Here is a 27772-nt window from a genome sequence, read left to right on the forward strand (position 1 = left end):
TGAGGGGGCATCACCTTAAAATTAGAGCTAGGCCGTTCAGGGGCGATGTCAGGAAGCACTTCTTCACACAGAGGGGAGTGGAAATCTGGAATTTTCTCCTCCAAAAGGCTGTTGAGGCTGGGGATCAACTGAAAATGTCAAGACTGAGATTGACAGATTTTTGTCAGGCAATGGGAATTAAAGGAAAAGGAACCAAGGCAGGTAAATGGAGTTAAGATACAGATCAGCCATGATCTACTTAAATGGCAGTACAGGCTCGAGGGGCTGAATGGCCTCCTCCTGTTCCTATGTTCCTAAATTGGTCGAGTCCGGACCCTCAGAAAAGCCATCGCTGTCAGTGTCAACACAAAGCTTCAACAGGGTCTGAGGGAGGTTATTTCATACAAAGTTGCTCAGTAACCTGCCCATTGGTTAATATAGGCCAGTGTTACTGTCAGGAATCCTATTTTAACTGACTCTAGGTTTTATAAAGTAGCTCATATCCCTCCAAAATACATCAAATTAAGATTCGGCACAGATACAGAACTGGGTGGCTTTCTACAGCTCAACAGATACAACTCTGTCAATTTATAATAAAAATAATCTGGCAATAATGTATACACGAGAGTACATTCTTCCTAACTAAAGAACATTATTGTGAGAATAGAAAAGTACAAATGGTCCACAGTAGATCTCGCACCTATCCCATCAGACCAGTGGATGGGCTGCAGCTTACTGCAATCACTTGAATTACATCAGATTTTTAATACAATTTTAATACAAGCTTGTGCATTTTAATAAGCAGGGAGTTGGTCTGAGAAATAGACCGACATTTCTGCAGGACTCAGCTTTTAGCACATCGAACAGTTGCCAACACTCCTCCTGTCCCTGGGAGCATCCTTTATCTGGAACCTGAACCTGTACTTGTACCTGTTCCCATGCCTGGCACAAAATGCATCACCAACTTTCAAAATACCTTTTTTCAATGGCAATCAGAGATTGAAACCTACCAATGGGCACTGCCCCAGCATTGACATAAAAAGGAAGGGCAGTCTACTGAATCACAGACTGCTAAACATTACAAACAATAAAACAGGAACACTTGCATTTAATCCTTTCACGACCTCAGGATGTCCCAAAGCGCTTCACAGCCAATTAAGTACTTATGGAGTGTAGTCCCTGTTGTAATATAGGAAACGTGGCAATTAATTCCACACAGCAAGATCCCACAAACAGCAATGAGCTAAATGACCAGATAGTCTGGTTTTTTTGGTGATGTTGGTTGAGGGATTAATAATGGCCAGGACACTGGGAAAACTCCGTCGAAATAGTGTCATGAGATCCTTTACATTCACCCGAGAGGGCAGACAGGACCTCAGTTTAACGTCTCACCTAAAAGATGGCACCTTCGACAGTGCAGCACTCACTCAGTACTGCAGTGAAGTGTCAGCCTAGATTTTGTGCTGAAGTCTCTGGAGTGGGACTTGAACTCAAAGCCCTCTGAGCCACAGCTGACATTTCTTTACACAACTGGTCTCAGTCCCTCTGCTCAGAGATATCTGTACATTGACTGGTGTCTCACGATCCCCTCTCCCTCGGAGATATCTGTTTACTGACTCGGGTCTCTCAATTCCTCTCCCCCAGGGTGTATATCTGCAAAGCCAGCAGTACTTGGGGGTGGAACGTGTGCACAGGGGAACCTTGAGGAGTGCAGAGAAATATTTGAACTAAAATAATTCAATTTCAATCACAAGGCTTTCATTAAAATGAAGATCGAGCTTCAGAATAAATAGGAGATACACCTGCACACTGTCAAACAATGCTAAAAGATTTAAACAAGAAATCATTACTGAGTGCCGCTCTCTGTGCAAATAAAACCAGACAACCTGCTGTAAACAGAAACACAAAACCAGAGATTATACCCAACAGCTTCACACTCATCAAAGCAGTTCATTTTATGGGAATCAAATTTTATGACAAAAAATATCCAAAGCACTTTTCTGGATTTAGATTTGGTACAACGGTTAATTGATTAAAAGGCTTCAACCTTCTGTGGTATGTGCCCGCGGAATATTGGGGTACGGACCCATGGGTACAGCTGCATTGGGTACTGGTTGTTCCAGTGACGATGATGGTTTTAGAATACCAAGATTTAAGAGCATCATTTGATGTTTAAAATAAAGTGTGAGGGGAGAGAGCGAGAAACCCTCGACAACACAATGATTGAATTTTAGCTCATGGGCAGCATCAGTTTCAGATTAAAATCCAAACCCATCAGCCACAACTGAGGTCTGTCAGTCCTGCACTAAGATACAGTGCACTGGGAGCAATAATGAGCCTGAATGCAGCTTGCTCCTGCTGCAATAGGATTGGTGAATCCCCATTTTTTCCTGCCTGAAATGTGTGCTGTAGAGGTAAGATCATTTGACAACAAACAGACTGGTTTAACTCAATAGGAATTCAAAAAATAAACATTTCCACAATTTCAGGTACACAAGACAATAAGAGATATTCACAACAGTAAACTTTGGTAACACGACAGAAGAGCCTAGTCCAGCCCGCCTCTGATGTCATTAGGGGTCTGGAAAGCACCATCTCAGGCCTGAGATCACCCTCCCAGACTCTCTGACTAGGTTCACAAAAAACTTGCATTTTTATCGCGCCTTTCACAACCTCAGGACGTCCCAAAGTCCTTCACAGCCAATTATGTATTTTTGAAGTGTAGACACTGTTGTAATGTAGGGAAACGTGGCAGCCAATTTGCACACAGCAAGATTCCACAAACAGCAATGAGATAAATGACCAGATAATCTGTTTTAGATGTTGGTTGAAGGATAAATTTTGGTCCAGGAAGTACTCCCCTGCTTTTTTTTTTTGACTAGTGCTATGGATCTTTTTCGTCCACCTGAGGGGGCAGACAGGGCCTCTGTTTAATGTCTCATCTGAAAGATGGCACCTCCGACAGTGCAGCACTCCCACAGTGTTGCACTGAGTGTCAGCCTGGGTGATGTGCTCAAGTCTCTAGAGTGGAACTTGAACCTACAAACCTTCTGACTCAGAGGCAGGAGTTCTACCACTGAGCCACGGCTGACAAAACTTAGTGACAAGGTTGATAGGTGACCTCTTCTCTCCTGCCTTCCACCGCCCGGGACGATTCCTGGCACGATCACATTGGGTCTGTTCTATTATCTGAGGCGCACCTTTTAGTTGAGAACTAACAATGAGGAAAGCGGAGTTTGACAGTCCGTCACACTCTCCGCACTGTCGCAGTGCTCCACTCGCGTCACAGCCCTTCTCTCCTCTGCTGTTAGTCCCCTTGTGCTCACGACATTCCCTACGATAGCTTCCTGGTCCGAGGAATCTAAACTCTGCTCTGTATTCAGGGCCTGGGATCAGCTCCTCTCAGTGTGGGCAACAGCCCAGCTGAGATCAGGACACCGCAGTGTGGGACACTGAACACAAGAGCTGTGTCCTACACACTATATTTAATGGAGATAATCGAAGTGAGGCTGTTTTAATACAGCCTAGATGTCCTTATTAATCAGAATGAACGAAACAGATTTGTAATCGGTTTGTTTGAGACGTCCCTTCACAGCTGGATGCTGCTAATTAATGTGCAAGAATTTAATAGAGGATTCATTTACAGAGACACCCTCTCAGCCTCCCACTTACGTTCAAGGTACCTGAGGCACTCAGATATAACTGCTTTTTATTACCAGGTCATTTCTACTAACAAGTGTGTAAACATACCCTCTCCACTGCCCAGGGCAGCAGCTTACACTGCAACGTGCTATGTGGGACTGTGCAACTCACAGCTGACATCTTCTACCTTGATCCGGCCAGGTGTATACATTACCTTGATGGCAGGTACTGTGCCAATATGAGATGGGTTTGAAGGTGTCCTCAGACCACTGGGTGGGGGGTGTAATTATCTAAGGAAGCTTCAAGAGTATTTGCCAGGTTACACTCACCTGGCACCAGCAAGAAACAGGGCAAGAGTTTGCAACAGTAAAGGGTTAGTCTGTTTAACCAGTACTGACAGGCTGGAATAATCCGACTGACATTAGTTACAGGATTCAGCTGTACACAAGTGCGACTGAACAAAATACACCGATAGAAAGATCGCTAAGGATTGTGCTTAGTCTGTGCAAAGGCGACACATTCCTGCATTAACCTTGCTCAATACAGATCAAAGGCTCCATATGTTGGCTTTTTGCTCAGGAGTTTAATGTCTGGGATCAGACAGAGGTTGATGGGTCGAACAGTTCTGTTTTCATTGTAAAAGAATACTTACAGCAGGTCTGACAGCAGTCAGCAGCTGCTCATAAAAAACAGCAGTTATATAAAAATTATGGCTACACATACAACTGGGATGAATGTAACCTCAGAGATTTGATCTTCCGAGAGGATTAATGTGAACACTCAGATATCCAGCTCGATGGAATTGGTCGGATTGAAATGTCTGGCCATTCCAGTATAACACAAAGCCTCAGGCACTGTTAACCAATGGTAATTCACCCCCGAGAGTCGACAGGTGGCCATTACACGTACTTGCTGGCCATTGGCAATCCGCAAGGTTGTATTTGTTGAATTGAACCAAGATTACGGGGATCAGTAGGGAGGCAAAGAGAACAAATCCATCCTTGGAGGTCCTGCAGACAGCGTGCAGCTCAGTCGGTTTGTGACTAGCCCCCGAGTCTCTGCCCCTCGCCCCAGTTGAAGCCCCCAGGTCGGTCCTCGGGCAGTGGGTTGTAGTTGGGATCTTCTTCGGGAATGTCAAAAACAGCTTTCCTGCCGGTGAGAAACAGAACACATCCTGGGATCAGTAACGAAAACAAAACGTCACATGGAACAGACAGTAACACTCGGACAGTGGGAGGGGCCAGGCCGGGGAGGAGACAATCAGACCCATCACACAGAGCCAACAATGACAGTAATATTCGGACAGTGAGAGGCCAGGCCAGGGAGGAGACAATCAGACCCATCACACAGAGCCAACAATGACAGTAACACTCGGACAGTGAGAGGCCAGGCTGGGGAGGGCTGCCAGGGCTTGGAAATTGCAGCTACGAGGAGAGATTGGATAGGCTGGGATTGTTTTCCTTGGAGCAGAGGAGGCTGAGGGGAGACTTGATTGAGGTGTACAAAATTATGAGGGGCCCAGATAGAGTAGACAGGAAGTACCTGTTTCCCCTAGCGGAGAGTTCAAGAACTAGAGGATATAGATTTAAGCTGATTGGTGGAAGAATTAGAGGGGACATGAGGAAAAACTTTTTTCCCCAGAGGGTGGTGGGTGTATGGAATTCACTGCCTGAATTGGTGGTAGAGGCAGGGACCCTCAACTCTTAAAAAGAAAGGACTAAACACACTATATAAATAAAGTCAATAATACCCATGGAATAAAAACAAGAGTCAGCATGGACACAACACAGCAAAATGCACAATGCATTCCACATTGGAATAAAGGTGCCCACTGTGAATGGATTAGCTCAGGGTGCCAGCTAGGTATCACTGGGTACTTGGCCTCCATCTGGGTCCTCAGATCACAGCCCAGCAGGAGCTGGATGGGTGGGAGAGGGGGAGATTGTTAGGGCAGTGGGAGCTGGGTGGGTGGGAGAGGGGGGATTGTTAGGGCAGTGGGAGCTGGGTGGGGGAGTGGGAGTGGGAATTGGATGGGGGGTATTGTTTGAGATTAGCAGTACTGCATCTTCCCAGTCAACAGGCAAGCAGCTGCAGCTGGCAAAATGCCTTCATTCTCTGATAGTTTAGCGTTTCAGCTCTTTTTGCCCCCGGGAGGTCTCAGGGTGTGGGTCCTGAGTGACGAGAGTACCTTGTTTCCTTGTCTAATGACCTCTGTGGTTGAGCAGCTGTGAAACATTACAGCAACAACACACACTGCGACCTGTGCTTGTACCGAGCCCATAAATGGATCATTAATGGGCCAGTTCAGTTATTTAGAGTGGTCAGGGGGCGCTCTGCAGAAAACCTTCAGCACTGTCTGAGTACAGTGGTTACCGGCTGTGTGTTACACAAAGAAATCCCCGAGGAAGAACGTGAGGTAGCTGAGGAGCAAGGAAAGGTCCCTACTGCCAAACCCCAGCAACACCCACAATATGCTAATCCCAAGACCTTCTCTGCACTGGAACTCTAACCTCGATCAGATCTCCTCCCACAACATACATCAACCCCTTGACACCCCAACTTCCTTGCCCTGCGTACCCCCTGCTGCACGCGTGTCTCGTCAGTGATAGGAATGGAGGGGAGGATGGAGTGATAGACTGCGATGAGGACCAAGACACAGGGCACGCTGCATTGGTGACTAGGCCCACGGTAGTCTTAATTCTACGGGAGGATCGCAAACTAGACTTAAGATATTTGAAGAGGGAGTGGTGGAAAAGGTGGGCAGCGGCGGTGCATTTGAGGGGGAGATTTGAAATAGGCTAGTAATTGGAGAGGATTGGTGGGGGGGGGGGAAAACAAAGGGGAGTTTATTTTACAAAGCATACTGCGACAGTTTTATAATCCAGCAAAACCATGCACATCTCCAAGTTCACACAGGGGGAGCAGTCAGTGAGATTCCACGTGCAGATACAAGGCATATCGATAATCACATCATATACCATGAAGCCGTTCCACTCTTCAACACTGTGGAAGGGCAGGTTGAATTAAACGGTGCAGACATTTGACCCAATACTACAGTTCAGGTGCTGCTTACACACATGCAGTTGGTTAGTATTATTTCACCCTGTAGGGTTGCTTTAGTACTTGTTCCCGAACACATGACAATTGCTTCAGTAAAAAATAACTTACAAAATGCTTGGAGTTCTGAGCAGCCGTCCCCCACCGGGCTGGTTTGGAAATACATCTTCCAAAAAATAATAGATATGGCCGACAGCGATTCCTAAAGTCAAACAGCCAGATACAGTTGGAAGTCGAAAACAGCACAACACAAAGCAGCAGTGCCTCAGTTTCCCGAATATCTAACGAAGGAACTTTGCCATCAGGACTCACTTCCTAAGTATTTACAATCAACTTGCAAAGTGTTTTCAGACTTCCTGGAATGAAACAGTACTAAAGGAGGCCATTCGGCCCTTCGTGCCTGTGCCGCCTCTTTGAAAGAGCTATCCAATTAGTCCCACTCCTCTGCTCTTTCCCATAGCCCTGCAAATTTTTCCCTTCAAGTATTTATCCAATTCCCTTTTGAAAGTTACTATTGAATCTGCTTCCACCGCCCTTTCAGGCCGTGCATTCCAGATCATAACAACTCGCTGCGTAAAATAATTTCTCATCTCCCCTCTGGATTTTTTGCCAATTATCTTAAATCTGTGTCCTCTGGTCACCAACCCTTCTTCCACTGGAAAGAGTTTCTCCCAACTTATTCTATCAAAACCTCTCCTGTGGTTGCTCATGGTGAGTTGGAGGTTTAAGTAAAGGGGAGTTATGCCAAGTCGGATTATTAGGGGTATTGGAAACAAGGCCCAAGGTTTAGAAGTACAGGAATGGGATGTTAGGGTCCAACAATACCTTGAGGGGGAGGATTTTGGTCGATCGAATCGGGCCAGGACCTACTCCGTTAATGGTAGGGCGTTGGGGAGAGTTATAGAACAAAGAGATCTGGGAGTACAGATTCATAGCTCCTTGAAAGTGGAGTCACAGGTGGATAGGGTAGTGAAGAAAGCATTCAGCATGCTTGGTTTCATTGGTCAGAACATTGAATGCAGGAGTTGGGATGTCTTGTTGAAGTTGTACAGGGCATTGGTGAGGCCACACTTGGAGTACTGTGTACAGTTCTGGTCACCCTATTATAGAAAGGATATTATTAAACTAGAAAGAGTGCAGAAAAGATTTACTAGGATGCTACCGGGACTTGATGGTTTGACTTACAGGGAGAGGTTAGACAGACTGGGACTTTTTTCCCTGGAGAGCAGGAGGATAAGGGGTGATCTTATAGAAGTCTATAAAATAATGAGGGGCATAGATAAGGTCGATAGTCAAAATCTTTTCCCAAAGGTAGGGGAGTCTATAACGAGGGGGCATAGATTTAAGGTGAGAGGGGAGAGATACAAAAGGGTCCAGAGGGGCAATTTTTTCACTCAAAGGGTGGTGAGTGTCTGGAACGAGCTGCCAGAGGCAGTAGTAGAGGCGGGTACAATTTTGTCTTTTAAAAAGCATTTGGACAGTTACATGGGTAAGATGGGTATAGAGGGATATGGGCCAAGTGCAGGCAATTGGGACTAGCTTAGTGGTATAAACTGGGCGACATGGACATGTTGGGCCGAAGGGCCTGTTTCCATGTTGTAACTTCTATGATTCTATGATTCAGGGTCTGGGGGCACAGAGAATACGGAGAGGTGCTCTTGGGATCTGCGAGTTGGGGGTGGGTGGAAGGCAGGACTGGGAGGACTGGGAAGAAGAATCTGATAATCCAGGGATCTGCTAGTACTGGGGGAGGAGGGGGCAGGGTCCAGTAGCCTTGTGGGTAATGGGAGTCTAGGGGAATGGGATGAACAGCCTTTTCAGACCATCATACACCATGTCCCCACTGCATTCATTCCAATCTGTGAGCCTCTGTCCCCAAACTGCCCACAGCCCCATTGCACTCAAACACCTCCCTCACCATTTCCCTCATTGTCAGCTGGCTCCCATCAAACTTCTTGTCTTGAAAATGTTTGGTGCATTATTGAATTTGCTGACATTCAACTTAAATTTCTATAAACAAGTATTACTTCATGAAATGCTAAAAAGTTTGCCAATTTTGCAGTTTCCAAATTATTAATAAACTTGCACTGAGGCCATGGTTTAGAAGAGATTTTTAAATAGAATTTTCAGTTTTTAAACTAAGAAATCCATTCACAATAAACAATCTTTTATTTTGCTTTCTGTCAAAGAATTCACAGCTGCTGCTAATTATAGAACTACAGAAAGAATGAATTGCATTTATTTAGCACCTTTCACTACCTCAGGACATTCCAAAGCGTTTCACAACCAATGAAGTATTTTTTGAAGTGTAGTCACTATTATAATGTGGAAAAATGTAGCAGTGGAAACAGTAAATGAGATAAAGGACCCAGGTAATTTATTTTTTAAGGATAAGGGGAACTCCCCTGCTTTTCTTTGAAAGGAGCCAATGGATCTTTTACATCTTCCTGAACAGGCGGACAGGGCACTGGTTTAACGGCTCATCCGAAAGACAGCACCTCCAACAATGCAGCACTCCCACGGTATGGCACTGGAGTATCAGCCTAGATTACGTGCTCAAGTTTTCGAGTGAGGCTTGAACCTATAATCTTTTGATTCAGAAGCCAGAGTGCTACCAACTGAGCTAAACTAACACATGGGTGCTGTTTAAGGGAGCAGTTCATAACAGAAAGGAGCAGTTGTTCATTTAAATGTGAGACTTGCTTGAAATAAAGCTTTGAGAATTCAATCTCCATTTTGTTTTAAACTCTTTTGGGAAAAGCAAAGATTCTCTCAAATCCTCACAGGGTAAAGGGCATCATCGATCGGGTGCAAAAGATTTTAAAGGAAGGAACAGAAACAGAATTTCGGCAATTAGGGAATAGATTAAAGAGCAGGACCTTGAGGGACCATGTACCAGTCAGTATAGGAATAGTAGATAAGGGAGTTAAATTCATGGCTGGAGAGATGGTGCTGGAGGGAAGGCTTCTGATTCCTGGGATATTGGGACCAGGCAGGAGTGGTCTGTACAGGATGAACCTGCACAAGGCTGGGTCCACTTTCCTCGCTGGGGGCGTAACTAGTGCTGGGGAGGAAGGCAAACATGAAATGATAAAACAGAAAGGAAAGCAAAAGAGAGGGAAGCTGTAACATTTTGGGACTTTTGGCTGTAAGGGATTTTAATTCCTGTTATGATATTTCTCTGAGGTTAGATTCAGTTTACAAACAGTTAACTCCCAGGGATACATTTAGTAAAAACTTTAATACATTTGACAACACTAAAGGCAGCAGACAGAGAGCAATGGGAGGAGGGTTAATAGGCTATCCAAAGAAAGATGGAACAGCCATCAAACTCTAGTTTTGGATGTTACTGTAACTTCTAAACAATGGAAAGCACCAGGGGGAGATAATATTCAGGGGCGATAAAGTAGGGAGACAAAGGAGGACAGGTAGCATGGTAGAACAGAGCGATGATATAGGGAATGGGACAGTAGCTGAATCTATTTGGTTAGAGCCAAGGAATAAAGGAACTATTGGGAGTATATGACAGACTGAACAGTGGAAAGGAGATGGAGGAAGGGATATGAAGACCAATTGGAGAAAAGTAAAGGTGCAACGAGGTGATAATAATGGGTGAATTTAATTATCCAAAGGTAGACTGGGGAAGAGTAGTAAATGGCAAAGAATGGGAGCAGTTTGTACAATTTTGTGCAGAACTGCTTTCTACATCAGTATGTTTTTTAGTCCAACAAAGGCGACGGCTGTGCTGGATCTAGTTCTAGAAAATGAAGTGGGGCAAGTGGGTGATGTAATGGTTGGGGAACAACTAGGAAACAGTGACCAGAACATATTTAGGTACAATATAAAACTGAAAAGGAGGGCTATCAGTCAAAGATAAAAGTAGTTAACTGGGAAAAAAAAACAATTTCAATGAGATAAAAAGGGAGCCAGCCCAAATAAACTGAAAACAAACTTGTTTAATGGACATGATTAGGGTTCAGGCTCGACACTCCCAGAAAGACAACTAAACGTGAAGAAGTGTGGGAGTTTTACATGTAAAGTTGAACCACATTCAGGAGGAGAAGGAACACGGTATTTACACTCACTAAACTAACATTCTTCCTCATTTGTTTAACTCCACATACAACTTTAAGGTATAGTTAAAGCAGTACACAACCTGGAGCTGGAATTTTGAGGACCGAAGTGAGACCAATTTGGAAGCACAGCTGTGCTGGAGTGTGCAGTGTGCAGAGCTGACAGAACTTTTGAAAAAGAAATGTAGAAGATGGGAAAACTCTTGTGTGTGCAGAGACAGTGCATGGGTGCTTTGTTTTATTGAAGACCCAGGTGACCAGTCCATAGAAAGACCTCTATCTACATAATGCTGAGACAGACTAGAGACTGGCCATCTCAAATCCTAAAAGTCTCTAGCATTAATATTTCCATATGGCCAGAACTGTGACCACCTTAATTCGATCACTGCCTGCTTGTGTGGGAAGGAGATGCATATTTTCCATTTCATGCACCGGTGGCATTTCTAAGGTGGGTGAGTCACCTCAGTCTAGTTAGAGAGCTGAAAGGAGTGGTGGTTGCAAGGTTTACCCAGGGGTTCCATACAGCGGATTTTGATTAGCTGATGATTTGGGATGGGGGGGGGGGGGGGGGGGGAACGGTTTTTCAGACAGGATGTCTGATGCTGGTGTTGATTGACGTTTCCACCTGATAGAGAAGTAAATGCTGGACAGAGCTCTTTCCCAGTTGGCCAGTTTCCTTCTTGCTGTATCGATACAGGTGGAAGTTAACAAAGGACCATGGGACTCAGATATATTTAAAAAAAGTATTTTACAGCACAGGACAAGGTCATTCGGCCCATCGTGCCTATGCTGGCTCTCTGAAAGAGTTCTCCATTAGTCTCATTCCTCTACCCTTTCACATTTCTCTTTAAGAAGCTGATATGGATTCTGTTCCCAGCAATGTTCAGGCATTCCACATCCTAACAATCCTCTGCAAAACATTTTTTTGCCCTTTATCCTCTTGGTAATGATCTTAAATTTATGTTCTCAAGTCACCCACAGGCCTGGTATTTGGATGGAGAAAAGCATCAGGTGTAAGCATGGTATAAAGTATCTTGCGGGTTTTCTACATCCAAATGATAACTGCAAAATGCTAAGACACAACATGCACATACAGACACTCTGAAAATCAAAGAGTACTGACCGCTCACACACTGGTCAATGCTGTTGCTTCAAGCGACATTGCTTCCTTACCTAGCAAATCCACTATGATCGAATTGCCAAGTAACAATGAGAAGCCCATCAGCACCCAGGGCAGGAAGGGGGCCTGAAAATTAAGGAGCCCAAAAAAGTTCATCCTGACATACGGATTCCTCCTGCTCCATATGTACACTAACATTATGGTGAAGGCCTGGCCCAGGAACACCAGGTTGACAAACAACCCAAAGATCTGGCACAAAGTTAAGGAGAGTAATTGTGGACACATTGAATGGGATGGTCAGAATCATCTCCTCGTGTAGAACACAGCTTAGCAATTACAGCAAGTCAAATACCTAAATTCTTGATGTGTGGGGGGTGTCGAGACGGCGGGGGGGGTCGAGACGGGGGGGGTCGAGACGGCGGGGGGGGGGGGGTCGAGACGGCGGGGGGGGGGGTCGAGACGGCGGGGGGGGGGGGGGGGGGTCGAGACGGCGGGGGGGGGGGGGTCGAGACGGCGGGGGGGGGGGGGGGGTCGAGACGGCGGGGGGGGGGGGGTCGAGACGGCGGGGGGGGGGGGGGGGGGGTCGAGACGGCGGGGGGGGGGGGGGGTCGAGACGGCGGGGGGGGGGGGGTCGAGACGGCGGGGGGGGGGGGGGGGGGTCGAGACGGCGGGGGGGGGGGGGTCGAGACGGCGGGGGGGGGGGGGGGGGGGGTCGAGACGGCGGGGGGGGGGGGGGGGGGGGGGTCGAGACGGCGGGGGGGGGGGGGGGGTCGAGACGGCGGGGGGGGGTCGAGACGGCGGGGGGGGGGGGGGTCGTTGAGAGGGGGGAGTCGAGACGGGGGGGGGTCGAGACGGCGGGGGGGGGGGGGGGTCGAGACGGCGGGGGGGGGGGGGGGGGGGGGGGGGTCGAGACGGCGGGGGGGGGGTCGTCGAGACGGGGGGGGGGGGTCGAGACGGCGGGGGGGGGGGGGGGTCGTTGAGAGGGGGGGGGGGTCGAGACGGGGGGGGGGGGGGGGGGTCGAGACGGCGGGGGGGGGGGGGGGGTCGAGACGGCGGGGGGGGGGGTCGAGACGGGGGGGGGGGGGTCGAGACGGCGGGGGGGGGGGGGGGTCGAGACGGCGGGGGGGGTCGAGACGGCGGGGGGGGGGGGGGGGGGTCGAGACGGCGGGGGGGGGGGGGTCGAGACGGCGGGGGGGGGGTCGAGACGGCGGGGGGGGGGGGGGGGGGTCGAGACGGCGGGGGGGGGGGGGGGGGTCGAGACGGCGGGGGGGGGTCGAGACGGCGGGGGGGGGGGGGGGAGGAAGGAAGATGAGACGGCGAGTCGGGGGGGGGGATGAGACGGGGAGGGACGTACAGGGAGAGTGGGGAGGGAAGGTTTATTTGAGGTACCATGGCCCACCCTCCTTCATGTGAAGCTCCTGCTTCGGTTCAATAATTCTGCCCTGTTCCGTTTAACTGTTTTCTCGTGACCTTTCTATGAGTTCAAGCTTTCTTCTCATTTTGAACAGCACTACTTTGTACCCATTTTCCTTGAAGAGGTCACAGTGTTCAATGAAGCGTTATCACCTGATGAGGCCGAGTATGCCAAACAAGATCTTTTAAGCATTAAAAATACATGACACAGGACTCAGCTTTTGGTTGTGGTTGCTCGATTTTCTCTTTGGAGTTCTGTTATTGTGCTTCCTACAACGATTCTGTGGGTAAGATGGCCGATGAGTTACTGAATATCTGGCAGGTCACAGGTTCGATCATTGGACAGGATTGAATGAGTTGATTTTATTCAGTGTGCAGTGGGATTGTTACAACTCACCACATCCTCTCGTCTAGGGAGGGAGGGGAACATAGTCAGCTGATTGCTGTCCATGAAAGTACATGGGCTGGGTACGGGGCCGGGCCGGGCGCCACTGATCCTCACTGCGTCAGCTCACACATGGACAATGGTCACTGGCTGCCAGGGCATACCAGCAGTGAGCTCTGCAGGGAACAGTGGCATGGGGTTAACGGTAGGCTTTGAGAAGCAGTTTCAGACTCTATCAATCAGTCTCTTACTGTTCTACGTACAGCTGCTGCTGGGATGTTACTGAGAGCTACATAGACCATGATAAAGCTTCAGATACATAATCTAATGAAAATAATGGACTGAATGTGACAGCATATCAGACCGAAGCCTAGATTCCCCAATGGTTCAATTGCTCAGGCCAGTGAATAGTTGTTTCATACAGCCCTGAAGGTCCCTAGTGTGATCCAGTCTGTTCTGAGTTCGCTGATCTTCACCAGGTAGCAATGAATGCTGTGGAGGGCCTGTGTTGAAAAGTGTGGAGGATATCAGGTGAGAACAGGATCGGCCTCAGCCACCACTCCCCCCCAGTTTATCACACACTTGTCTAGATCCACTTGAATGAGGTATCAGAGGACACCTGTAGAACCATATCCCAGGAGGACGTCAACAGGTTCAGAAGGGGAATGGGAGAAAAGGGAATAAAACTGACAGGAAAGGACTTGACCTCCATGTGCAAACCTACAAATCATACATTTGATCCAAAGTAGAACGGTAGCAGAACTCCTGAATCTTCAAGCCTTAACATTTTTTGAAATATACATTAATTACATTCAGTTTTTTAACTTGTCGCTGGCAAGGGGCAAGGATAAGGGGTCGGCCATTTAAGACTGGATGAGGAGGAATTTCTTCACGCAGAGGGTTGGGAATCTTTGGAATTCTCTCCCCCAGAGGGCTGGTGATGCTTCGTCGTTAAGTATATTCAAGGCTGAGATCAATCGATTTTTGGATCGTTCATGGGATGTGGGCATCGCTGGTGAGGCCAGCATTTATTGCCCTTCCCTAATTGCCCTTGAGAAGGTGGTGGTGAGCCGCCTTCTTGAACCACTGCAGTCCGTGTGGTGATGGTTCTCCCACAGTGCTGTTAGGAAGGGAGTTCCAGGATTTTGACCCAGCGACGATGAAGGAACGGCGATATATTTCCATGATGTGGAGATGCCGGTGATGGACTGGGGTTGACAAATGTAAGGAATCTTACAACACCAGGTTATAGTCCAACTGTTTTATTTGAAAATCACAAGCTTTCGGAGGCTTTCTCCTTCGTCAGGTGAGCGAGTGTGGGATTCCATGGAAGGTTACCGCATTTATATTCAGAGAACAATACCTGGTGATTACAGATAATCTTTCCAACTGCCTGTTGTCAAGGCAATCAAAGTGTTCAGACAGAGTGATGTTACCTACAGGACCACCGAATACACAAACGGCCAGAACACAAAAGAGAGAGAGCGAGGGAGAAACATCCGAAAGGAAGAGAAAGACAGAGAATGACCAGTTGTGTTAAAAACAGATAACTTTTTTTTGCTGGTGGGGTTACGTGTAGCGTGACATGAACCCAAGATCCCGGTCGAGGCCGTCTTCATGGGTGCGGAACTTGGCTATCAATTTCTGCTCGACGATTTTGCGTTGTCGTGTGTCTCGAAGGCTGCCTTGGAGTACGCTTACCCGAAGGTCGGTGGCTGAATGTCCTTGACTGCTGAAGTGTTCCCCGACTGGGAGGGAACCCTCCTGTCTGGCGATTGTTGCGCGGTGTCCGTTCATCCGTTGTCGCAGCGTCTGCATGGTCTCGCCAATGTACCATGCTCCGGGGCATCCTTTCCTGCAACGTATGAGGTAGACAACGTTGGCCGAGTCACAGGAGTATGAACCATGTACCTGGTGGGTGGTGTCCTCTCGTGTGATGGTGGTGTCTGTGTCGATGATCTGGCATGTCTTGCAGAGGTTGCCGTGGCAGGGTTGTGTGGTGTCGTGGACGCTGTTCTGCTGAAAGCTGGGTAATTTGCTGCGAACGATGGTCTGTTTGAGGTTAGGTGGCTGTTTGAAGGCGAGTAGTGGAGGCGTGGGGATGGCCTTAGCGAGGTGTTCGTCGTCATCGATGACATGTTGAAGGCTGTGAACAACATGGCGTAGTTTCTCCGCTCCGGGGAAGTACTGGGCGACGGAGGGTACTCTGTTGGTTGCGTCCCGTGTTAGTCTTCTGAGGAGGTCTATGCGATTTTTCGCTGTGGCCCGTCGGAACTGTTGATCGACGAGTCGAGCATCATATCTCGTTCTTACGAGGGCGTCTTTCAGCGTCTGTAGGTGTCCATCGCGTTCCTCCTCGTCTGAGCAGATCCTGTTTAACGGATCTGCTCAGACGACAACGGATGAACGGACACCGCGCAACAATCGCCAGACAGGAGGGTTCCCTCCCAGTCGGGGAACACTTCAGCAGTCATGGACATTCAGCCACCGATCTTCGGGTAAGCGTTCTCCAAGGCGGCCTTCGAGACACACAACAACGCAAAATCGTCGAGCAGAAATTGATAGCCAAGTTCCGCACCCATGAGGACGGCCTCAACCGGGATCTTGGGTTCATGTTACGCTACACGTAACCCCACCAGCGAAAAAAAGTTATCTGTTTTTAACACAACGAGTCATTCTCTGTCTTTCTCTTCCTTTCAGATGTTTCTCCCTCTCGCTCTCTCTCTCTGTTTTGTGTTCTGGCCGTTTGTGTATTGTAGGTAACATCACTCTGTCTGAACACTTTGATTGCCTTGACGACGGGCAGTTGGAAAGATTATCTCTAATCACCAGGTATTGTTCTCTGACTATAAATGCGGTAACCTTCCATGGAATCCCACACTCGCTCACCTGATGAAGGAGAAAGCCTCCGAAAGCTTGTGATTTTCAAATAAAACAGTTGGACTATAACCTGGTGTTGTAAGATTCCTTAGATATATTTCCAAGTCGGGATGGTGTGTGACTTGGAGGGGAACGTGCAGGTGGTGTTGTTCCCATGTGCCTGCTGCCCTTGTTCTTCTAGGTGGTAGAGGTCGTGGGTTTGGGAGGTTAAGAAAGTTCATTTACTGATCCCTAAAGCAGTTTGATTTTGTATAATTAATTATAAAAAATATAAAGGCTCCTATACAAAGGCTGAAGGATACGGTCATTAAAAATCCACCAAAGAGAAACATAAAGACAAAATCTGCGGTTCGACCCCTGAATGACCCCTCTTCAAGCATCCGACAATATCGATATCTGCAGTTCCAAGGGTTAAGAAAAGGCAAGGTGTATCAAAACAAAAATATAGCAAGCAGTAAGTGTTTTTGGAGGGAGTAAACATTGCCCTTAAACCCAATTTCTTTATCTGTTGCAAATGCAATTTGTAGAAAGACACTTTTCCAGTCATTAGTAAAATCAAACAGTCTGTTTCAGATTCAAAAAGCAGTTTTCTGAAATTTCAACTTGTAACTTCAACAGCTGTGAAAAGGATACAGGAATATCATATTAAACAAAAAATTAAATCCCACTGTACCAAAAAACAGGAAATTTGTAATTAATCTCCAAACCTACAAGAAAAGAAAACATGGGTTAATGCACAGACTGAAATATAGTCGGCACAGGTGAGGGAGGACATCATCTTTTTCCTCTCCTCTGCACCCAGCCCAGTCACAGCACTAACAGGTCTTCTGTCAATTGGAGACATGAAGTCTATTTGAATAACTTTACTTAGTTTAAGGCATTAGTATATGGAGAAAGAAGGAAAGCAGAACTGTGCATAATCAGCCCCAAATGAGGGTCTCAAACTCATTACAGGCAAGCACAGCTGAATGGGCTAATCCTGTGCTAAAAATTCAATGCATCTAAAAACTCCCCTAACTTGGCTGGTTAAGGCAGTGAGAAGCTGAACCGTGGAGAGCACCAGTGTCCGAGGTTCAATCCCCAGTCTGTACTGAGTTAGCTCACCTCAGCTGGGATCAGGATAGGAAGTCTGTAATTGGCCTTTCGTGACCCAGAGTCAGGGAAGATAAATCGGCCAGAAATTGAATGTGCAGGACAGGACAGGGCTCAGTTGTGATACCCAGCACAAACAAAACACTTCACTGCCTGGGCCTCTTGGACAATGTACTGGAGGCAACTGGCACCCAGCGCCAGGCCAACTGGCACCCAGCGCCAGGCCAACTGGCACCCAGCAGAGAAACAACACTAGAGAGCGGAAAGAAGGTGTAAGAAAAAGCAGGGGGTGGATTAGGAGAACAGAGGTGTCCCAAACAATTGTCAATTGAAAATCACGTCCCTCAGGAGGTTTCATTGGACTCTGTTTTCTACGGGTCCAAGGAAGCCTCCTGAGGGAGACGATGCAGTGGCTGTGCGCTCAATATCTCATTGTGGTTCACACGGCTATCGCTAGGTAGCGAGTTCCTGATCTCCACTCTGATGTTAAGGGCACTCCCGGCCGGGTCACGAGTCCCTGGTGACCGCACTCCTGACCAGCTACATCTCGTGGAGATGCCGGTGATGGACTGGGGTTGACAATTGTAAACAATTTTACAACACCAAGTTATAGTCCAACAATTTTATTTTAAAATTCACAAGCTTTCGGAGGCTTCCTCCTTCCTCAGGTGAATGTCAAGAAATCCTCGAACCTCTCGCATTTATAAATCACAGAACAATACCTGATTACAGATAGTCTTTCCAACTGCCCGTTGCCAAGGCAACCAAAGTGTTCAAACAGATAGGTGTTACCGACAGGGCCACCGAATATACAAACGGCCAGAAAAAAAAAGAGGCAGAAACATAGAAACATCCGGAAGGAAAAGACAGCAATTGACCCGTTATATTAAAAACAGATAACTTTTGTTCGCTGGTGGGGTTACGTGTAACGTGACATGAACCCAAGATCCCGGTTGAGGCCGTCCTCATGGGTGCGGAACTCGGCTATCAATTTCTGCTCAACGATTTTGCGTTGTCGTGTGTCTCGAAGGCTGCCTTGGAGTACGCTTACCCGAAGGTCGGTGGCTGAATGTCCTTGACTGCTGAAGTGTTCCCCGACTGGGAGGGAACCCTCCTGTCTGGCGATTGTTGCGCGGTGTCCGTTCATGGTACATTGGCGAGACCATGCAGACGCTGCGACAATGGATGAACGGACACCGTGCAACAATCGCCAGACAGGAGGGTTCCCTCCCAGTCGGGGAACACTTCAGCAGTCAAGGACATTCAGCCACCGACCTTCGGGTAAGCGTACTCCAAGGCAGCCTTCGAGACACACGACAACGCAAAATCGTCGAGCAGAAATTGATAGCCAAGTTCCGCACCCATGAGGACGGCCTCAACCGGGATCTTGGGTTCATGTCACGCTACACGTAACCCCACCAGCGAACAAAAGTTATCTGTTTTTAATATAATGGGTCAATTGCTGTCGTTTCCTTCCGGATGTTTCTATGTTTCTGCCTCTCTCTCTCTGTTTTTTTTTGTTCTGGCCGTTTGTATATTTGGTGGCCCTGTAGGTAACACCTATCTGTCTGAACACTTCGGTTGCCTTGGCAACGGGCAGTTGGAAAGACTATCTATAATCACCAGGTATTGTTCTGTGATTTATAAATGCGAGAGGTTCAAGGATTTCTTGACATTCACCTGAGGAAGGTGGAAGCCTCAGAAAGCTTGTGAATTTTAAAATAAAATTGTTGGACTATAACTTGGTGTTGTAAAATTGTTTACAATCAGCTGCATCTCAGCATAGAGAGGCATCTGGGAGCAGGGAATGATGCACAGGGAAAGGAGGAGAAGGGGGGGAAAATCATCAAATAACTTAAAGACACCACAGCATTTGATAAAAATCAACTTACTTCAACATAGTAATTTTAGATTCCTACTGCTTGTTATAATCCACAAAACTACCAGAGCCTGGGTCAATTTCATTATTTTCTGACATTATCAGAACAAGAGAGCAACTACTCCACTCAGACAGAACTGTAGGCCCAATAGGTTTAGGGTGAGATGAGGATGACGCTCACACTATTAAACACATTTGCACATAATGGGAATGGCTATTCCTGCACTGGAAATGTTAGAAAGTGAAGCAATAATAAAGGTGAGCATTTACTGCCCATGTGTCATAACGCATTAGGATAATAAACACAGCACTTACTTGATAGTGTTTAAATATTAACTCTGGATTGAAGTACAGCTGGAATGGTGTGATTATTTCTAATTGCTGAAAGAGACAAGATAAACACATTTATTAATTTTCATAAATAAAATGAACATGCATTTATATAGCACCTTGCATGTCATCAAAACATCCTGAAGCAGTTTACAGTCAATGAAGTATTTTTGAAGTGTTGTCACTGTTGTAATGTAGAGAAATGCAGCTAGATCCCACAAACTGCAGTGAGATATGTGAGGAGTTGATTTATTTTATTGATGTTGGTTGAGGGATAAATATTGGCCAGGACACTGGGGAGAACTCCCCTGCTCTTGGAATAGCATCATGGGATCTTTTATGTCCACCTGATAGGGCAGGCGGGACCTCGGTTTAACATATCTTAAAGACGGCTCCTCCGACAGTGCAGCACGCCCTCAGTACTCTACTGGAGTGTCAGCCTGGATTACGTGCTCAAGTCTTTGGAATGGGGCTTCAACCCACGACCTTCTGACTCACCATCAAATTAATACAATATAAGTCATTACGCAGACATCTAAAACTCGCTCATAAGCTGGCAGCAAGTGTTACTCAAATCCCTACCAACCCAAGCATTCAGTTATACTGCACCTACCACTCTCAGCCTGCTTTCTGTAGATTTTGAAGTAAGGTTGGCAGGCCCAGATTGAGCTCAGCAACAGGGGAATTGTGTGTGTGCATGCCCAGTCTCACTCCCTACATGGCTCATTTTAGCTCCTGTGTCCAGTGAATCGTCCCAGCATTTTTAAAACATGGGTTCTTACCAGGAAAGGCAAATGGGGCAAGACTAGCGACACCAGGTAGCCCCACATCCCCTGCTTCAGTGTCCTCGGGAGTCAGATTGTCGAGTGTAATCCAGTTTTATTCTTAAGGAAATATTTTCACCAGTTCCCCACCCTCTGTGAAATAGTTCTATCTGATCTGTCAATTCCCCTCCTCTGTGCACATTAGTTCTGTTCTATTTGATCTATCGCGGCTGCCTTTACAACTAGACGGAGCTCCCTAAGCCTGTACGTCCCCAATCCCTTTGTCTACACCACCACTCCGAGGTAGGAAAAATATGAATTGAAAATGAGGAAAGTGGCTAGGAAACTGTCAATGAGAAGCTACCCTAGACTTAAGAAAACAATTGATCCCGAATGTCATAGTTAGGAGAATTTATAAATAAATGAACATGAAGGTGAATTAATCACAAAACACTTCCTGAAAAAAATTTCATCCGTCATTTTCCCAGAGCAACTGAAACTTCTAATGTCTAAAATAAAGTTTACAACTTAAAGAAATTAGTTACAGATTTCTCAATAACATGACTAAACTTCTGTAAACTTGTTTGCTGCATCTTTCTCAACCCACATTCGTGCGCTCAAAGGTTGCAACAGCCAACATAAAAGGGAATCCAAAAGTCTACTACAGGTATGTAAACAGTAAACGGGTAGTAAGAGGAGGGGCTGATTAGGGAACAAAAAAGAGATCTACTCATGGAGGCAGAGGGCATGGCCGAGGTACTAAATGAGTACTTTGCATCTGTCTTTACCAAGGAAGATGCTGCCAGAGTCTCAGTAAAGGAAGATGTAGTTGAGATACTGGATGGGCTAAAAATTGATAAAGAGGAGATACTAGAAAGGCTGGCTGTACATAAAGTCATGATGTGGAGATGCCGGTGATGGACTGGGGTTGACAATTGTAAACAATTTTACAACACCAAGTTATAGTCCAACAATTTTTATTTGAAATCTACAAGCTTTCGGAGGCTTCCTCCTTCGTCAGGTAAATGTTTACCTGACGAAGGAGGAAGCCTCCGAAAGCTTGTAGATTTCAAATAAAAATTATTGGACTATAACTTGGTGTTGTAAAATTGTTTACAATTGTACATAAAGTAGATAAGTCACCCGGTCCAGATGGGATGCATCCTAGGTCGCTGAGGGAAGTAAGGGTGGAAATTACGGAGGTACTGGCCATAATCTTCCAAACATCCGTAGATACAGGGGTGGTGCCAGAGGACTGGAGAATTGCAAATGTTATACCTTTGCTCAAAAGTGTGTACGGATAAACCCAGCAACTATAGGCCCATCAGTTTAACCTCAGTTGTGGGGAAACTTTTAGAAACAACAATCCAGGACAGAATTAACAGTCACTTAGACGAGTGTGGATCGATTAGGGGAAGCCAGCACAGATTTGTTAAAGGCAAATCATGTTTAACTAACCTGATACAGTTTTTTAAATGCGATAACAGAGGGTAGATGAGGACAGTGCAGTTAATGCGGTGTACATGGACTTACAAAAGGCATTTGATAAAGTGCCGCATGATAGGCTTATCATCAAGATTGCAGCGCATGGAATAAAAGGGGGTAGTAGCAACATAGATACAGAATTGGCTAAGGGACAGGAAACAGAGTAGTGGTGAACGGTTATTTTTCAGACTGGAGGGAGGTGTACAGTGGTGTTCCCCAGGGGTCGGTGCTGGGACCTCTGCTTTTCTTGATATATATTAATGACTTGGACTTGGGTGTACAGGGCACAATTTCAAAATGTGCAGATGACACAAAACTTGGAAGGGTAGTAAACAGTGAGGAGGATAGTGATAGACTTCAAGAGGATATAGACAGGCTGGTGGCATGGGCGGACACATGGCAGATGAAATTTAACAGAAAAACGCGAAGGGATACATTTCGGTTGGAAGAACAAGGAAAGGCAATATAAACTAGAGGGCACAATTCTAAAAGGGTACAGGAACAGAGAGATCTGATCTGGGGGTATATGTGCACAAATCGTTGAAGGTGGCAGGGCAGGTTGAGAAAGTGGTTAAAAAAGCATATGAGATCCTGGGCTTTATAAATAGAGGCATAGAGTTCTGGGCACCGAACTTTAGGAAAGATGTGAAGGCCTTAGAGAGGGTGCAGAAGAGATTTACTAGAATGATTCCAGGGATGAGGGACTTTAGTTATGTGGGTAGACTGGAGAAGCTGGGATTGTTCTCCTTGGAACAGAGAAGGTTGCGAGGAGATTTGATCGAGGTATTCAAAATCATGAGGGGTCTAGACAGACTGGATAGAGAGAAACTGTTCCCATTGGCGGAAGGGTCAAGAACCAAAGGACATAGATTTAAGGTGATTGGCAAAAGAACCAAAGGTGGCACGAGGAAAAACTTTTTTTTTTAACCCAGCGAGTGGTTAGGATCTGGAATGCACTGCCCGAGGGGGTGGTGGAGGCAGATTCAATCATGGCCTTCAAAAGGGAACCGGACAAGTACTTGAAAGGAAAAGGTTTGCAGAGCTACGGGGAAAGGGCGGGGGAGTAGCACTAGCGGGACTGCTCTTGCATAGAGCCGGCACGGACTCAATGGGCTGAATGGCCTCCTTCCATGCTGCAACCTTTCTATGATTCTAACTTCCCAAAAAGCCTGAGCTTAGACTTGATATTTTTACCATAACTGTGACCCTATGAGCTGAAAGCAGATCCCACCACCTGAGCAGTAGACATAACTTCTCAACTCATCAGCAGTATTTGGTCAGCTGAACTGAAAGAATGTTTCTCTGCTTGTTTTACCAAAAGTATTTGCAGAAAAGGCAGAACGAATCTCAAAAAGACAGACTCCTCCCGCCCCCCACTGCATCCCAACCCCAGAATCATCCGCCCCTCTCAAATCAAACCCGACATAACCCCGACACCCCCTCCCCCACTAACCAAACCCCTACACCCCCTCCCCCCCAACCAATCCCCGACACCCCCTCCCCCCAACCAATCCCCGACACCCCCTCCCCCACCAACCAAACCCCGACACCCCCTCCCCCACTAACCAATCCCCGACACCCCCTCCCCCCAACCAATCCCCGACACCCCCTCCCCACCAACCAATCCCCGACACCCCCTCCCCCCAACCAAACCCCGACACCCCCTCCCCCACCAACCAATCCCCTACACCCCCTCCCCCCAACCAAACCCCGACACCCCCTCCCCCCAACCAAACCCCGACACCCCCTCCCCCACTAACCAAACCCCGACACCCCCTCCCCCACTAACCAAACCCCGACACCCCCTCCCCCCAACCAAACCCCGACACCCCCTCCCCCCCCGACCAAACCCCGACACCCCCTCCCCCCCCGACACCCCCTCCCCCCCCGACCAATCCCCGACACCCCCTCCCCCCCCCGACCAATCCCCGACACCCCCTCCCCCCCCGACCAATCCCCGACACCCCCTCCCCCACTAACCAATCCCCGACACCCCCTCCCCCACTAACCAATCCCCGACACCCCCTCCCCCACCGACCAAACCCCGACACCCCCTCCCCCACTAACCAAACCCCGACACCCCCTCCCCCCCAACCAATCCCCGACACCCCCTCCCCCACTAACCAATCCCCGACACCCCCTCCCCCCCAACCAATCCCCGACACCCCCTCCCCCCCAACCAATCCCCGACACCCCCTCCCCCCCCGACCAATCCCCGACACCCCCTCCCCCCCAACCAATCCCCGACACCCCCTCCCCCCACATAATACCAAGGGTGACCCCCGGGGCCCCCACATTGTTCCGGCGCCGGTTACTCGCCACCCCCCGGCTCGGGCCTGTTTCAGCGCCGCCTCCGTCCCTCGGCCACCTCCACCCAGTGAGGCTGGGGGCGGAGCGGCCTAGGCCAACAATCAGACAAAGCAGAGGCCCGTGTCCTACCACGGCGGCGGTGGTGAGCACGCAGGCGGTGGTGTAAGCCCGGGTGACCAGGGGGATCTGCAGGTACTCCTGCTGCAGGCTCTGATACGCCATCTTCACACCAGGCCCGGCCGCCGGCGATGATGTCACAGCATCCACTTCCGGCGGGGAGGCCCCGCCCCCCCCGAGTGGCAGGGAGTGCGCGTGCGCGGCGGGGGGCGGGGCTTCATTCGGCGGGAGGTGGGCGGCGGCGGCCGCTGAGGGTAAAGAGCCGAGACCCGGGCACCGAGCGGGGGGGCACCGGGGAATGGAGGGCCCGAGACCCGGGCACCGAGCGGGGGGGCACCGGGGAATGGAGGGCCCGAGGGGGGGGCACCGAGCGGGGGGGGGGCACCGGGGAATGGAGGGCCCGAGGGGGGGGCACCGGGGAATGGAGGGCCCGAGGGGGGGGGCACCGGGGAATGGAGGGCCCGAGGGGGGGGGGCACCGGGGAATGGAGGGCCCGAGGGGGGGGGGCACCGGGGAATGGAGGGCCCGAGGGGGGGGGCACCGGGGAATGGAGGGCCCGAGGGGGGGGGGCACCGGGGAATGGAGGGCCCGAGGGGGGGGGGCACCGGGGAATGGAGGGCCCGAGGGGGGGGGGCACCGGGGAATGGAGGGCCCGAGGGGGGGGGGCACCGGGGAATGGAGGGCCCGAGGGGGGGGGGCACCGGGGAATGGAGGGCCCGAGGGGGGGGGGCACCGGGGAATGGAGGGCCCGAGGGGGGGGGGCACCGGGGAATGGAGGGCCCGAGGGGGGGGGGCACCGGGGAATGGAGGGCCCGAGGGGGGGGGGGCACCGGGGAATGGAGGGCCCGAGGGGGGGGGGCACCGGGGAATGGAGGGCCCGAGGGGGGGGGGCACCGGGGAATGGAGGGCGAATTTAAATTAACCGAAAGTGAGAAAATTCCTCTGTTAAGAAGTTGGCCTTGATTCTGAGGAAGGAGGCGGCAGGGGTGAGAGGTCAGGGGTGAGGGAGGGAGCGGGTCCCAGGGAGCAATCCCCACACAGGGCGGGGGGAGCGCCTCATCCTTCACCGCGGAGGGTGGTGGTGGTGGAGACCGCCCCCTCTCTCTATTAGTGACTGTGATAGGGGCCCTTTCAGCACTGTGGCTCGGGCGGAAACCTGATTGGAGGGAAAGATGGGCACGGATTCGGGGGGGAGCCAACACGGTCAAAGGTCAAAGACCTGGGGTGGGTGAGGCGGCTGGGGGTGAGGCGGTGGTTTATAAGGACAGAGGGTCAGGGTGGGTTTTTTTCCAGGTAGATTTGAAGGGGACGGGGACAGTACCTGAGGAGAGGGAACCGTTAACAATATGAGCTAACACGGGGGCCAGGAAGGGAAGCTGGACTGTCAGCAGTTTAGTGGGAATAGGGTTGAGGAGCAGGAGGTGGGTCTCATGGATGAGATGAGCACAGAGAAAGGACATTAAAGCCATAGAGAGCATATAGTGTAGATTCACCAGGATGATCCCAGGGATGGGAAACTCTAGTTATGAGGAGAGATTTGAGATACTGGGACTATTTCCACTGGAGCAGAGAAGACTAAGAGGAGATTTAACATTTTTTAAAATTGTGAAGGGTTTTGATAGGGTGAATGGTTGGGGAGTCACTGATTACTTAAAACAGTCACAGTGTGAGGAGAAATGTCTTCACCGAGGGTTGTTGGAGAATGGAATGCTTTGCCACAGAGAATATTGCATTGTTCTGTATATTAATTGGGAGTTACTTTTCGTGCTTCTACCTGGATTTGATGCTTCTCAGTTTTTGACAGCGACATCTACAGTCTGACATCATTCTCAAACGGCTTTTATTTTGTTATTCGCTGTCCTTGATTGTTTTTTAATATATTGCTTTCTTGCATATCTATAATTCTAGGTTTTAAAATGGCAGACAGACTGATGACATACGAGACCCAATTCTTTAGGTTCTCTCCCCAGACTGGTGTTCTCCGAGTGCACAGTGGGATCCAGGATTCTCTCCTCGACGTGATGCTTGTTGTTGAACGAGTCATTTTGAAGAAATTGAAGGAGCTGCCTGACAACAGCCTAACTCCATCGCAGGTCCGTGCCTGCACCGAAAACTTCCTCCAGCTGATGAAAGAGCGCTTTGACATGATCTTCGAGAGGGTTGAGCAAGGGATTCTGCAGCACATCTTTTATATTCCTGAAAATATTCTGCTTCCTGAGGACAATGTCCATGAACAGTACCCCTACACGGAGGATCAGTGCCAGGAGTTGCAGGCAGAAATAGCACAACTCCAGCACTGCTATAAGTCCGAAATTATCGCCAAGCATGCCCTTCTGGCTGAGCTGGAAGATCAAAAGATGATTGAGCTAAAATTAGAGCAGAGGATTCACTGGTTCAACAGCCTGGATAATACTTGGAAGAGTAATGGAGTCAGCAGCGTTCCCCAGAGCCTGACCTTTGTTAGGGAGTTGGCTCAAAAGATCCCGGCTGTGCTACAGAAAATCAAAGAGAAATGCAAGGATGAAGTGAGGCAGTCGCAAGCTGTCAGTGAGAGTGAGCAAGAGGAAGGATAGGAATCCAGAAGGAAAGGGCTTAAAATACAATGGTGTTGGGACTGTGGTGCAGTCTTTCATTAAAGTTTCGGGGCACTCACTAGTATTTACTGACAGTGCAGCTTGTGACAGTGGCCTAGGATTGAGGTAGGTTTTCAGGAGGCTTTTGAAGAAGGTTCTACACATAGGATTTCTGTTGGTCAAGAGTCAGGTTTTTAAATCTTGGGTTACAATGTCACAGTTTGAAAAATTTGTTTAATCTGATTTTTCTTGTATGTTTGGATATTTCAGGAAACTGTTTGTAGTTATATAATGCTAAACTCACTATTAAAGCTTGTTTTTTCTGGTTAAAATCCTTTGTAACTAATTCAGGCCGCCTGCCAGTTGGTGATCTGTGTGCATTGGTGACGGAGATTCATAAAGGAGGAATCCTGCCCGAAGGCTTGTTTTTTAAACACATCTCCAATCCAACCTAATTCAAAACACAGACTCGGCTGGGCGGCGCTGGGAGACGCAGACTCGGCTGGGCGGCGCTGGGAGACGCAGACTCGGCTGGGCGGCGCTGGGAGACGCAGACTCGGCTGGGCGGCGCTGGGAGACGCAGACTCGGCTGGGCGGCGCTGGGAGACGCAGACTCGGCTGGGCGGCGCTGGGAGACGCAGACTCGGCTGGGCGGCGCTGGGAGACGCAGACT

General features: G+C 48.8%; 2 protein-coding genes across 3 annotated transcripts in view; one reads left to right on the forward strand and one right to left on the reverse strand.

The window, feature by feature from the left end:
• Positions 1 to 27431, forward strand: part of LOC137344767 (carbohydrate-responsive element-binding protein-like) — a 400141-nt gene extending 372710 nt beyond the window's left edge. For both annotated transcript variants that reach the window (XM_068007895.1, XM_068007893.1), the window contains one exon: positions 26435 to 27431. In XM_068007895.1, coding sequence (XP_067863996.1) covers positions 26435 to 27099 — 665 coding nt within the window. In that variant the 3' untranslated portion in view covers positions 27100 to 27431. The remainder of the gene's footprint in view (positions 1 to 26434) is intronic.
• On the reverse strand, positions 1716 to 24689 carry derl2 (derlin 2). Its single transcript, XM_068007896.1, has 7 exons — positions 24539 to 24689; positions 19836 to 19901; positions 17183 to 17256; positions 16852 to 16945; positions 11925 to 12120; positions 6790 to 6880; positions 1716 to 4770 (listed from the first exon to the last, which is right to left on the reverse strand). Exons 1-7 carry the CDS (start codon positions 24629 to 24631, stop codon positions 4665 to 4667), a joined length of 720 nt encoding a protein of 239 aa, XP_067863997.1. The 5' UTR covers positions 24632 to 24689; the 3' UTR covers positions 1716 to 4664.
• Positions 27432 to 27772: the final 341 nt, after the last annotated feature.

Source organism: Heptranchias perlo, chromosome 28, assembly GCF_035084215.1.
Source record: "Heptranchias perlo isolate sHepPer1 chromosome 28, sHepPer1.hap1, whole genome shotgun sequence".
Taxonomy (NCBI): Eukaryota; Metazoa; Chordata; class Chondrichthyes; order Hexanchiformes; family Hexanchidae; genus Heptranchias; species Heptranchias perlo.